Raw genomic sequence first — 13,449 nt, forward strand, 5'->3', positions numbered from 1 at the left:
AGAAAAATACCATTGGCTCAGATATTCAGAGTTGGAGAATGGAGTGTAATGTTTGTTTTGTGTTTTATTCAATAGCCCTGATCATGCTTTTGTAAGGGACCCTGTAAACGACTTGGGTAATTTGACTACATTAATAAAACGTCATTTGGGACAGCCTGGACACAGCAAATGTCTTGAAATGAGCAAACGTTTTATTGCAGTTGCTGGGGGCAAGAGTGAAGATGTTGTATCAATGTTGAGTAGTGCATATCAAAACAAAATATCAGAAGTGTACTGAAAAGTATTTTGCAAACTATCTATTTGTGTGGAAAACAGAATATTCCTTTGCGCGGTCATACCGAAGACCAAAGTAATTTCATTGCTCTTATCAAATTTAGAGCCGAAACCGATAAAATTTCATCTGATCATTTGCAAAAATTGTCCCTTAAATGCGCGATATCTCTCACCTCAAACACAAAATGAGCTGATTCACATTTGTGACCAACAGTTGCAACAACGTATAGTTGCAGAATGTACTTCTGCTAACTGCTTCAGTATTATTGCTGATGAAGCTTCTGCTACAGAGCAAATAACTCTGTGTGTTCGGTATGTAGGTACTGATAGTGACGGTGTTTTGGGTATTAATGAGTCGTTTATTGGATTTGCCGAGGCAAGTTAAACAACTGGAGAGGCTCTGGCTACAACTATCATGGGTAAACTGAGTGAGTATGGTACTGTAACCCAAGCAATGAGAGGCCAGGGTTATGATGGAGCTGCTAATATGGTATGTAAACTCTCTGGTGTTCGCACACGTATTCAAGCGGAAATACCAGAAGCCCATTATGTGCACTGCTATGCACATTGCTTGAATTTAGCTGTAGTCAAGTCATGTCATCTTCCTATTATTCGCAATGTAGTTGATACAGTGAAGGATATTTCATTTGCTTTTAGTTGTTCTTCAAAAAGGACAGGAAGATTTAAAACGATGTTAGATCAGGCAGACCAAGAACAAAAAGAGGCTCCAGACGGGCGAAGAAAAATAAAGGGAATATGTTAGACGCGATGGTCAAGTAGGGCTGATGCTTTGAATACATTCAAATCTGATCATGCTTTACGGTGATAGAAATGCCAAACAACTGAAACTTGCCATTCAAGATTGTGGGTTTATGGTTACTTACTTACTTAATCCTCTTCGTGCATGTTACGAAAGTAAAACGTTACTATCATCATTCATTTCTGTTACTATCCTCCTCCTTTTTTTTTTCAACGACGAATTTTCTGTTCATATGAGCCGTATAAAAGATAAAATAACACCTGATCGTAATTATTGCTAGTGTATGATATTTCTTACCTACATATCATTCGCAAATAAACAATACAAATAGATATAAGTAAACGTGATCTTACCGGAATTTCCTTCCGCCATCTTGGGATGATAGTAACGATCGTTACTATCATCAGTTTAATACCAGTGATTCACGTCATAAGCTGCTGCTCGGTGTTAATAAATTTTGCATGGAGCACTATCGTCCATGAAGACAGACTGGTCATCTGCAAAATATCTAGCTAAAACAGGCAAAAAGTTTTTGATAATTATTTTAATATATTTTCTGGTAGTTATGTTACCTTCCACACCAATTAAAGTTCCAATGCCTGATATACCCCCACCCCCGATCATGACTCTCAGCGCAAGCTGGCTTTGAGATGACGAACATTCAAGTTACAGGCTGTATTTGTTTCATTTAGTGACGTAAAATACATAAGTGTGTCAGCGTCCAGCATCAATGGCGCCCCTTTAATCACTACATTTGCATGGGTTGTTTTTAATATTAGAGATCTTTCGTTAGATATGTTAATGTAGGGTTATATCTGTGGCTATACATTTTGAAAATGATATAGGATCCATATGTCTACACTCTCGAATAAGCGAGCTTAATGATAAACGAAATCTTAATTTTTATCCTTTCCTCTTAAGGAATCGCAAATCAGTGTTTTGGTTCCTGAACAAAATCAAAATTATTGGTCGTTTGTCAACATTTTATGTAGTAACCAATTTTTTAAAACAGAAATAAACTGTAGGAAAAGAGCAATATTGCTGTTGACGTGTTGTATTCATTCGCATTTCCACAAATAAACGCAGGAGGGGGATTTATAAACTTGTACCGTAAGTAAGGGGAAAACCTAGGGTAATTTATCAGCATTGTTTATGGTTATTCGATACAAATAAAGAAAATCAGTTGCATTATAATATCCAATGTAGGTATTCATCCTACAATACCTACTAACTACACGTGTGTTTGTTTTCTCGAAGAGGATTCTGGGAAGAAACTCTGATCCCGCTCCTCTGTCAGGAAAATATACAACCAAAGTCGCAAACAATTCAAGAAGATTTTCGATAAAGTTATCGTCATTTATCAAAGATTAACAAAAAATAGACATGATATCTGTCAGGGTCATTTGATGTTGTATTGACCAATTTCAAGTAGGTCACGCCTGTATAGTTTTTATATCAATTGATCTAGGTTATTTCATTTGCATTATCTGACCATTACATAATGACCTTGATTGTTCAAAGCGACTTTAGACTGGATTTGCTTTTATGAACACAGCTTTAAATAGAATATCAAAAAGGGTCACTTTGAAAAAAAAAAACTATTGGCTCTCTAGGAAATAAATTCATAAAGAAATTAAATTAATATCTTTTTCTTTGATATTTGAATGTCCTGTGGATTTTTTAAAACACAATTTATGTTATTGTGATTAGGTAGTAGAGCAAATGCAGTAAAGTGAAACAATTGTTTAGTTTGTGGTGGATGTGCCTGTATCTACAGTGGAATTGTACGGTGTTTCAGTTTGAGACAAAATGTAAAAGTGAGAGAGTAATAATGCAATATCATATTTCTAATCAATGATTAAGAATAATTATAAAATATAGATATTAAGAATTATTAACGAACGCCCAGGATAAATTTTTATATGAATTAATATCAGAGAGGGGCACACAGATATTGATTATTAGGGGTAAAGTGGATGAAATGTATATTATTAGGGGGAAGCGGATGAAAAGTATATCATCAGGGGGAAGTGGATTAAAAGTATATTATTAGGAGGAAGTGATTAAAAGTATATTATTAGAGGGAAGTGGATTAAAAGTACATATGTATATTATTTGGGGGAAGTGGATTAAATGTTATATTATTAGGGGAAAGTGGATTAAAAGTATATTATTAGGGGGAAGAGGATTAAAAGTATATTATTAGGGGAAGTGGATTAAAAGTATATTATTAGAGGGAAGTGGATTAAAAGTATATTAGGGGGAAATGGATTAAAAGTATATTATTAGGGGGAAGTGGATTAAAAGTATATTATTAGGGGGAAGTGGATTAAAAGTATATTATTAGGGGGAAGTGGATTAAAAGTATATTATTAGAGGGGAGTGGATTAAAAGTATATTATTAGAAGGAAAGTAGATTAAAAGTATATTATTAGAGGGGAGTGGATTAAAAGTATATTATTAGAGGGGAGTGGATTAAAAGTATATTATTAGGGGGAAGTGGGTTAAAAGTATATTATTGGGGAGAAGTGGATTAAAAGTATATTATTAGGGGAAGTGGATTAAAAGTATATTACTGTATTAGGGGGGAGTGGATTAAAAGTATATTACTGTATTAGGGGGAAGTGGATTAAAAGTATATTATTAGAGGGAAGTGGATTAAAAGTATATTATTAGATGGAAGTGGGCTAAAAGTATATTATCAGGGGGAAGTGGATTAAAAGTATATTATTAGATGGAAGTGGGCTAAAAGTATATTATCAGGGGGAAGTGGACCAAAAGTGGATTAATAGTACATTATTAGGGGGTAGTGTAAGTAAACATCACATTTAAAAGAGGTGAAAAGTTCAAGGGATGAAACATTAATATGATATGCAAGAGTTTAACAATTCAAGGTATATAGTTTTTGGTCTGTCTGCAAAAACTTTAACCTTTATCATAACATTTGAACGGTTATTGCTAGGGTTTCATATTTCACACGTGTATTTCTTGTAACAATACCCTTCTGTTGGTACCAAAACGTTTGACGTCATGAATTTGATCTACTTTTCAAAACGTTTAACTTGGCCATAACTTTTATTGCTTTGTGACATGGCTTTCATATTTCATATGTGTATTTCTTGTGACAATACCTTTCGTTTGGTACCAGCATTACTCTGCTCTTAGACGGGGGCACCAGTGTCACAAACACATCATGTTTTGTTTGTTTGCTCATATTGAATTCTTAAAAGTCCACTTTATGTAATACGTACATCATTAACAGGAGTTTGATAAGCACCGCATGTCAGTATAATGAATGCAATATTTCTGTGAACAGCATCTGCATCTCATATAATATTTTCAGATCAATGAAGATGTATTGTTACATGAATCTCCTGAGATAGTGACACAGAAAAAAGGCAATGGCCAAGGATAAAAGAAAAATGTGACAGAAAAGAAATAACTCCAAAATATTCCAAAAATGTAGACGGTTGCTTTTGAAGGTAATTAAGTGATCTGATAAGATATTAAGGATGTACTGATAAACGCTCTATATCGACAAATTACACTTGGAGAATTTAATTGGTATTATAGTTTCTATGAAATTAATTGTTGTTACAGCAGATATTGAGTTATATTGATAGCATGCCACTTGTACTGTACATTAAGGTGGGGGTTGGTACTTTGATAATAAAAAGTACAACATAAAATGGAACTTTTAAGAGATACATATGTAGAAGAACATCTTTTTCATCTATTCAAGGCTAAAAGTCAGAATTTGCCAGATTCATTTTTTGCTGATTGCGACTGTTTTAGCTTATTTTCTCACATAATGTCCCCCCCCCAAAGCGCCGTTTAATTGCTTCTATGACAAATAAAATCTGAAGAATTTAAAAAGATACCACTTTTCAGGATTCTGTAGATTTTCGTATCAATTCAAAAGTATTTAGATAAGTTTTTGCAAATTAAATAGATAGAATTTTCATGTAAATACAAATTAAATTTTGAGATTTTCATGGTTACCATTGTTGTATTTATGTATATGTAGGGATTCTAAAAATCATTGTTATTTTATTCCTTTTAGATTTGGTATAAGTATTTCCAAATTAATGATTGAAATTTAATTATTTTATTTGATGTTTGATCTTTAAGGAAAGCATTTTCACACGTGATAGCGATTGTCAACTTTCACTCCTCTTTCCTGTTTCACGGTCGCAGTGGAAATTAGATTCTGCCAGCAATCAAATTTACAGTCAGATCTTGGGATTGCGCTTCTTTGATTTGGTTATGCTTGTTTCTCACTTGTTGTACCGTTGAAAATTAATGTCATAGACCTTTCTCCTGAATTTCGAACTTTGTTTAGTTTATTTCATTGGTTAATCTTAAATCCATGTAGGCGGATATATCAAAGTTGAAACATGTGTGTGAATTTGAAAGAATAGTTCTAAAATTTTATTCAAACTGTTAAAAAGCTTTTATTTTTCGGTCTGTATATTGGAAATTTATACAACGTTTGGATTATAATAAATTGTGAAATTTTAAACATTATGTTTTCCTTCAGAACTCTATCAATTCCCCAAATTGAACTCTTTCATAACTCATAATCATTACACTATAACAACAATTTATATTTGCCATCCATATGAAAGGTGAAGATAACGAACATTGATCAATCTCACAACTCCTATAAGCAATACACAATAGATAGTTGGACAAACATGGACCCCCGGACACACCAGAGGTGGATCAAGTGCCTAGGTAGGAGGAGTAAGCATCCCCTGTCGACCGGTCACACCCGCCGTGAGCCCTATATTTTGATCAGGTAAACGGAGTTATCCGTAGTCAAAATCAGTGTGCCACGAACGGTCTAACAATCGGTATGAAACACGTCAGACGGCATTTGACCCAATAGGTTGTATTGGCAAACTAGATCATTATAACGACCATAGAATTTGCGAAATGCTGACTTTAAACGAGACTTTTGGAACCCCTGTATCATCAACTTGTTTGTCAGTAGCTTGCCTCGATTTAAAAACTGACCATACGCAGAACAAGCTCTTGCGTATCAAACCAGTTGAGATATAAACACCAATGCAGGTAATAATTAATGGCATATTGCTACATAAGTATGGGAAGTTGACGATTGAGATCCCGTTTGTCATAAAGTTGAGTTGTTAGTTTGCCGTTAGTACCGAATGGTCCAGGACTGTTTTGGGGAAGTTTGCGCCTTAAAACGTAAACATCTTACCGTAATTAGGTTGTAAACTACCTGACAATGTCCAAGAAATCAGGCCACTGTTTACAATATAGCAGGTTTTTCTGTTTGTCATTCATATAGTGCATTACGTTTTCGATTATTGCGTGTGACAAAAAGAAACGACGTGTATTCATAATTTTGCACTTAAATTGTTGCACTGGACAAAAACTACCCGGTATTATAAACACATTCGCAATACCGAGTTTCAAATATTGAAATTATGAGCGACTGTTTGTTTTGTCTTTGGTCAACTATTCGGCATGACGGATTGTGATTGCATTCGTAAAATCATTATCTAATTTTCAATACGGAGAGAGATCATTTATGTTACATAATTAAAGAACATTTAATTTGGAGCTCCAAGTGACTTCCTAATAATCAAGTTTTATTTACTGTATATGATATCCATAGATATAACATAACTAATGCACGCAATTACATTCAATTCATGTGCGCAACAATTCAAACACGCATTACAAAGTCCTTCCTGTATGCAATATATTATTTAATTCTGATTTGTTTTATCTAGTTTAAAAAAAAAACAACAACCAAGAATCATTTACAAAACAAGCGGAGTCTGTCAATACCAGCATTCACATTATCTATTCCCCTGTTGGCGAAGCGTCCTGAAAGAACATTTTGATGGCACAGACAGTCCTCCCTGAAATCCACGCTCTACTAAAAAGCTATTCACGCCATGATCTAGATCGCTTTTGAAAGCAAGATGTAGATGGTTTAATCCAAATCCCGAGTTTGCAAGACGCCTTGCTACTGTCTTTAAAATTGAAGTAAATCCTGTCACATGCTTATAATGGGTGTTGAACTTGAACTTGATGTGCAATATACATGTACAGTTATATCCAAAAGTTGTTTGAAACCATGTGTGACAAGTTATGATTCTTTATAAGAATGGTATAGCTGTTCTTGTGTATTGCTCTTTCCTTCTTTTTCATCAAATTTTGCTCTACTCTAACACAAAGACTGAAGGTGTTATTAAAATCGTCATATTTCTCAAAAACTAGGTCGACTACCTACCTTAATTTTTAACATGTTTTATATCAAAGCTTCATCATAGACGTATGTCAAACTGAACAAAATTCAAAGATTAGTTTTTGTAGTATCAACCTACAATCCAACCAGTGTGCTAGGTTAATCTATTTATAGAAACGGGGATATTCCATTTCATAACAAGAGGCGGCGAGATTATGGGAAAAGGCGCTGTACTTCTTTTATCTTTAACATGTGGGGCTAGGGTGGAGCTACACTATGCGTTTTTCATTTTAAAGTGTATTGATGGTCAAATCATGATGTATGTGTAAGGTGATCGTTGTGGCCCACAGGCCACTTGTTTAACGAGGCTGTGTTTGTTCTGAATTTTATGAAATATTAATAAATCGAAATATATATTTAGATATTTTCTTCCGAGTTCTTTTCTAAAGTAATGTAAAATGAAAGGTTTTATCAATATATGTAGGGAAAGGATCTTGATATGGAGGTTTATATGAGGAAAACTTTGTCACTTTGATATGATTCGATCTCTATGGACCCGATATTTCATCATAACCATGCCGTCTGTGCCAACATTCTCTCATTTTGTCACGATACTTTTGTCGGATGTTTTTGTCTAACATACAAAATAAAATAAAGTTTCCCAGCGCCTGCGCACTGTCTCCGACACCGTGAAAATATTTCAGAATATCATCTACTCTCTGTAAACCGCACGATTTTGTGTTAGATATTTCAATGAAGAAGCTTAATGTTCCCCAAAACCGGAGTAAATACAAAATAAGCCACATAAAACAAAATCGCTCATCTCCGTCTCTCAGATCAGCGCCATCTACATCACTCCAGTGATAGGTCTGGTCTCTCTGTCTCTACAAATACGATTGTTTCCTCGTACAATGAAGAAATACTGTTTTAGAAATCTGTAAACTACTGTAAATACCTTTATGTGGTAATATACACGTAGATGACAATCGTCATACAATTATCATTTTACAAGACAAACAACAGTAACCATTACTTTAAGAAATCGAAATACAGTCCTATAGTTGACATTCTTACCTTGATATAAGTATCAAATCGAAATACAGTCCTATAGATGACATTCTTACCTTGATATAAGTATCAAATCGAAATACAGTCCTATAGATGACATTCTTACCTTGATATAAGTATCAAATCGAAATACAGTCCTATAGTTGACATTCTTACCTTGATATAAGTATCAAATCGAAATACAGTCCTATAGTTGACATTCTTACCTTGATATAAGTATCAAATCGAAATACAGTCCTATAGATGACATTCTTACCTTGATATAAGTATCAAATCGAAATACAGTCCTATAGATGACATTCTTACCTTGATATAAGTATCAAATCGAAATACAGTCCTATAGATGACATTCTTACCTTGATATAAGTATCAAATCGAAATACAGTCCTATAGATGACATTCTTACCTTGATATAAGTATCAAATCGAAATACAGTCCTATAGATGACATTCTTACCTTGATATAAGTATCAAATCGAAATACAGTCCTATAGATGACATTCTTACCTTGATATAAGTATCAAATCGAAATACAGTCCTATAGATGACATTCTTACCTTGATATAAGTATCAAATCGAAATACAGTCCTATAGATGACATTCTTACCTTGATATAAGTATCAAATCGAAATACAGTCCTATAGATGACATTCTTACCTTGATATAAGTATCAAATCGAAATACAGTCCTATAGATGACATTCTTACCTTGATATAAGTATCAAATCGAAATACAGTCCTATAGATGACATTCTTACCTTGATATAAGTATCAAATCGAAATACAGTCCTATAGTTGACATTCTTACCTTGATATAAGTATCAAATCGAAATACAGTCCTATAGATGACATTCTTACCTTGATATAAGTATCAAATCGAAATACAGTCCTATAGATGACATTCTTACCTTGATATAAGTATCAAATCGAAATACAGTCCTATAGATGACATTCTTACCTTGATATAAGTATCAAATCGAAATACAGTCCTATAGATGACATTCTTACCTTGATATAAGTATCAAATCGAAATACAGTCCTATAGATGACATTCTTACCTTGATATAAGTATCAAATCGAAATACAGTCCTATAGTTGACATTCTTACCTTGATATAAGTATCAAATCGAAATACAGTCCTATAGATGACATTCTTACCTTGATATAAGTATCAAATCGAAATACAGTCCTATAGATGACATTCTTACCTTGATATAAGTATCAAATCGAAATACAGTCCTATAGATGACATTCTTACCTTGATATAAGTATCAATTTTCAATAACATGTATATTGAAAACGACAGTACGTAAGTCAGAAGCTCCCAGAATTTCCCCGAGACGAACATCAGTAGAATGTCGGAGGAGTGAATGTTGCCGTCGCTGTAGTCTATCTTGATCCAGCACCACAGGCCCGTTCCTGTGTGATTCCCATGGTTATCACGACCGAGCTTCCCCGAGGCCAGGATAGGTAGACAGATTATGGCTAAAATGAAACGCATGTGCATCACTGAAGAGACATTATTTGTCGAAATGCGCATCTGGTGCATCAAAATTGGTACCGTATAAGTTTTACATGTGAGAGATGTCAAGTAGCGTTTTAAAAACAGATGGAGAGATTGAAATAAAAAAAAACTACATGTATATATATTTTGATAGGAAGTGATTCAGCATAAGTTGGATATTGTTTGACGTCCCTCTCGAGAATTTTTTCACTCATATGTAGGTGAAGATAACGAACAGTGATCAATCTCGTGTAACTCCTACAATGTATAAGCAATACAAAATAGAGAGTTGGGCAAACACGGACCCCTGGATATACCAGAGGTAGGACCAGGTGCCTAGGAGGAGTAAGCATTCCCTGTCGACCAGTCACACCCGCCATGAGCCAAGACGCGTCACCATTGCCGGTGAAGTACTGCAAAATTTAGGTTTATGCTCTGCGCTTTCGGCCTTTGAGCAGGGAGGGATAACCTGCTGTGACACGCGACCTCGGATTTTGCGGTCACGTCCGAAGGACCGCCCCATTTAGTCACCTCTTACGACATGCAAGGGCTAATTATGATCCCCACGGTGTGATTAATCATAGGAGATATATAATGAAAATTACTAGTACTACATGAAAGGCGAAGATATCGAACAGTGATCAATCTCATCAATCCCACAAGGAATACAAAACAAAGACTTGGGCAAATACGGATACCTTGACATACCAGGGGTGGGATCAGGTGTCGAGGAGGAGTAAGCATCCCCTGTCGATCGGCTCACCCGACGTAAGCCCCATGTCTTGATCAGATAAACGAGTTATCCGTAGTCAAAATCAGTGTGCCAAGAACGACCTAACAAACGGTATGAAACAGCATTTGACCCAGTGATAGGTTATATGGACAAGATCATTATAACAACCATAGAATTTGAGAAATACATATTGATGGCTGAAATTTTCACTCTCCCGATTGTCTATAACGAAACATCCCAATGGCATTGCATTCATACATTGTCATGACGTTGTTTTGCATTTTTTGTGTTTTCGCACTATCTGTTTATCATCGTCACGTGACTGGGTTGCATGAGGAAATCACATTCTCATTTCATACACAGTTACAAATTAAAAACACTTCATGAGTGCCTATCAATATCGGTTGACATCTTTGGAAATGATATTAATTAACCATTGAACTCGGTGTATATCACTTCCCTGACGTGAGGTGAGTCATGGTTATTTTACCATGACACCATGGGATGGTAATAAGAAGTATTTAGAAATAGTCTTGATAATATTATAATATCAATGTTTGCCCAACTCTCAATTTTTGTGTTTCTTATAGGAGTTGTGAGATTGATCACTGTTCGTTATCTTCACCTTTTCATTCAAGAGATTAACAAATGATACACATTGAAATTTGTCTACACCTAGCAAGCTGAGTATATACCTGGCACAATCCATCCCATGAAATGATAGAAATATTTTAAACTCAAATTCCTTTCGAAATTTCTCTGTGTCCGGATCAATAGATATAAATGAACTGCAATAATGGACGTCCAAGCAAACGAAGACAGACTGGAGAATGTGGTGATGAAGCTCTGTGCTACACATGTTACATCCGTCGAGTTTGTCGGATCCGTGTCCAGTTGGAGATAATTAACCGTGCCCATTAGGTTACCAGAGGCTGTAAAGATGTCCGCAATGGTCAGAAAAACCAATAGATTTGTGACAGAAGTACGGAATTTTGGAACCCTATAGTATGTGAGCAGGAGTGCAAATCCTCCAGAAATAGAAAGACAAGCACTAACCACGGTGATGACCGCCAAAGGCACTTCCCTTGTGTAGAAGGCCATGTTGTCATTTGATTATTTTTGGTAGACCAAGTATATATCAGTAGTTGATAATATATATATTGATTTTAGCTATTGTGATTTAAATAATGATACGACTATCTGCTTTACAATACAGCCTTGTTATCTCTACAGTTACACTCTGGCATAGGAATATCGGTTTTTGTGTGTTTTTATGCCCCCGAGATCGAAGATCGAGTGGCATATTGTTTTTGTCCTGTCATTCTGTAATTCCGTCATCCTGTCTGAAACTTTAAACTTGTTAATAACTTTTTAACAGTAAGTGCTAAGGCTTTAATATTTCACATGAATATTCCTTGTGACAAGACCTTTCCATGGGTACCAACATTTTTTGATCCTGTGACCTTAACCTTGGAGTTTGACCTACTTTTTGAAAACTTTAACCTTGCTAATAACTTTCCATGGGTACTAAACCTTTTGACCTTGACATATGACCTACTTTTAAAAAATATGACACTCGTCATAACTTTTAAATCATTAAATATTAGAGCTTTCATATTGCACATGAGTATTTCTTGTGACAAGATCTTTCTACTGGTACCAAGATATTTGTCCTTGTGACCTTGCCCATCTTTGGAATTGACCATTATCGGGGTCATTTGTGTTTCACCAACACATCTTGTTTAACATTTACTTTTGACTTTATTTACTTTCATTTTGAAAACATCATTCAAATATTTCCATTTCAAAGACAATATAGTAATCACGTAAATATTCTTTACTTTTAGTTAATCGCCGTAAAATGGCCGAAATATTGCCAAAACGGCGTAAAACCTCAACCAATCTTTACTTTGATATACACTAGTGAAAGAGGTGAAGATAATAAACAATGATCAATCTCGTAAATCCTTTTAAAATATAGAATTGTGAACAGCCGAGGCAAGGACCGCTAGGAACTCCCGAGCTGAAATCATGTGTTTACGAGGAGTAAGCGGTCACATCCGCCATGAGCCCTATATCTTGATCAGAAAAACGTAGTCAAAATCAGTATAAAAAGAAACAAGTCAGACTACATTCAACTTAACAACAGGTTATATTTGCAAATAAGACTATAATAACGACAACAGAGTTTGCAAAATGTTGACTTTCAACGCGATTTCTTGGTCATGTGAGCTTTTCTGATCGAAATTTGTCCGTTGTCCATCGTCGTCGTTGTAAACTTACACATTTTCATCTTCTCCAGAAACACTGGGTCAATTTCAAGTTTTATCAAACGATAATTCATACCTTTAGACTTTGTAATTTTTCTGCTTAAATTGTTGTATTTGCAATTGTGTGGCAATTTCGTACTATCGTTCTGTAGGAAGTATTTAATTTTGGAATAGACGTAATTAATAGCTGGACATGCATACATGTACATGCAGTCACAAATAACCCTTTATTAATTTAGTAAATATGTGCCAAGTGCATACAAACTTTAAGCAGGTGTCAAGCTACACGTATACAGACTTTGATTGAAATTACTTTATCTAACTTACATCAGCACAGTTTAAGGAAAAATCATTGCCTCACGCGAGGGCGCGAAACGCAAACTTTACTCAACATATAAAGTCTGGATATATCATACACAAACACAATATAACTGACCAGTGACTTTAAGTCATACAGCAATTTAAAAAAAAATCATATAAGAACTAAGACAAGTCTAAATTGATAGGGGGTCAGATGATGAAAAGGCTCTTGTCATAGCAATTTTGGAATGTTTTTCAAAATCAAATCACATTATTAGTATCAAAATACAAAAGAAAAACTTATTGATGATATTGTC

General features: G+C 34.8%; 1 protein-coding gene across 1 annotated transcript; it reads right to left on the bottom strand.

Moving 5' to 3' along the window:
- Positions 1-6,598: 6,598 nt before the first annotated feature.
- Positions 6,599-11,663, bottom strand: LOC125663607 (G-protein coupled receptor 157-like). Its single transcript, XM_048895890.2, has 3 exons — positions 11,258-11,663; positions 9,584-9,810; positions 6,599-8,143 (listed from the first exon to the last, which is right to left on the bottom strand). Exons 1-3 carry the CDS (start codon positions 11,661-11,663, stop codon positions 7,808-7,810), a joined length of 969 nt encoding a protein of 322 aa, XP_048751847.1. The 3' UTR covers positions 6,599-7,807.
- Positions 11,664-13,449: the final 1,786 nt, after the last annotated feature.

The sequence above is a fragment of the Ostrea edulis genome, chromosome 1, assembly GCF_947568905.1.
Source record: "Ostrea edulis chromosome 1, xbOstEdul1.1, whole genome shotgun sequence".
In the NCBI taxonomy this organism is placed as follows: Eukaryota; Metazoa; Mollusca; class Bivalvia; order Ostreida; family Ostreidae; genus Ostrea; species Ostrea edulis.

Excerpts from the sequence above, each read along its gene's own strand:
- LOC125663607 (XM_048895890.2), bottom strand. The coding sequence starts at position 11,663 with ATGGCCTTCTACACAAGGGAAGTGCCTTTGGCGGTCATCACCGTGGTT. Across the intron at positions 9,811-11,257 it reads CATGGGATGGATTGTGCCAG|CCATAATCTGTCTACCTATC; the intron begins GTATATACTCAG and ends GTTTCATTTTAG. Across the intron at positions 8,144-9,583 it reads AAATTGATACTTATATCAAG|AGACAGAGAGACCAGACCTA; the intron begins GTAAGAATGTCA and ends TCGTATTTGTAG.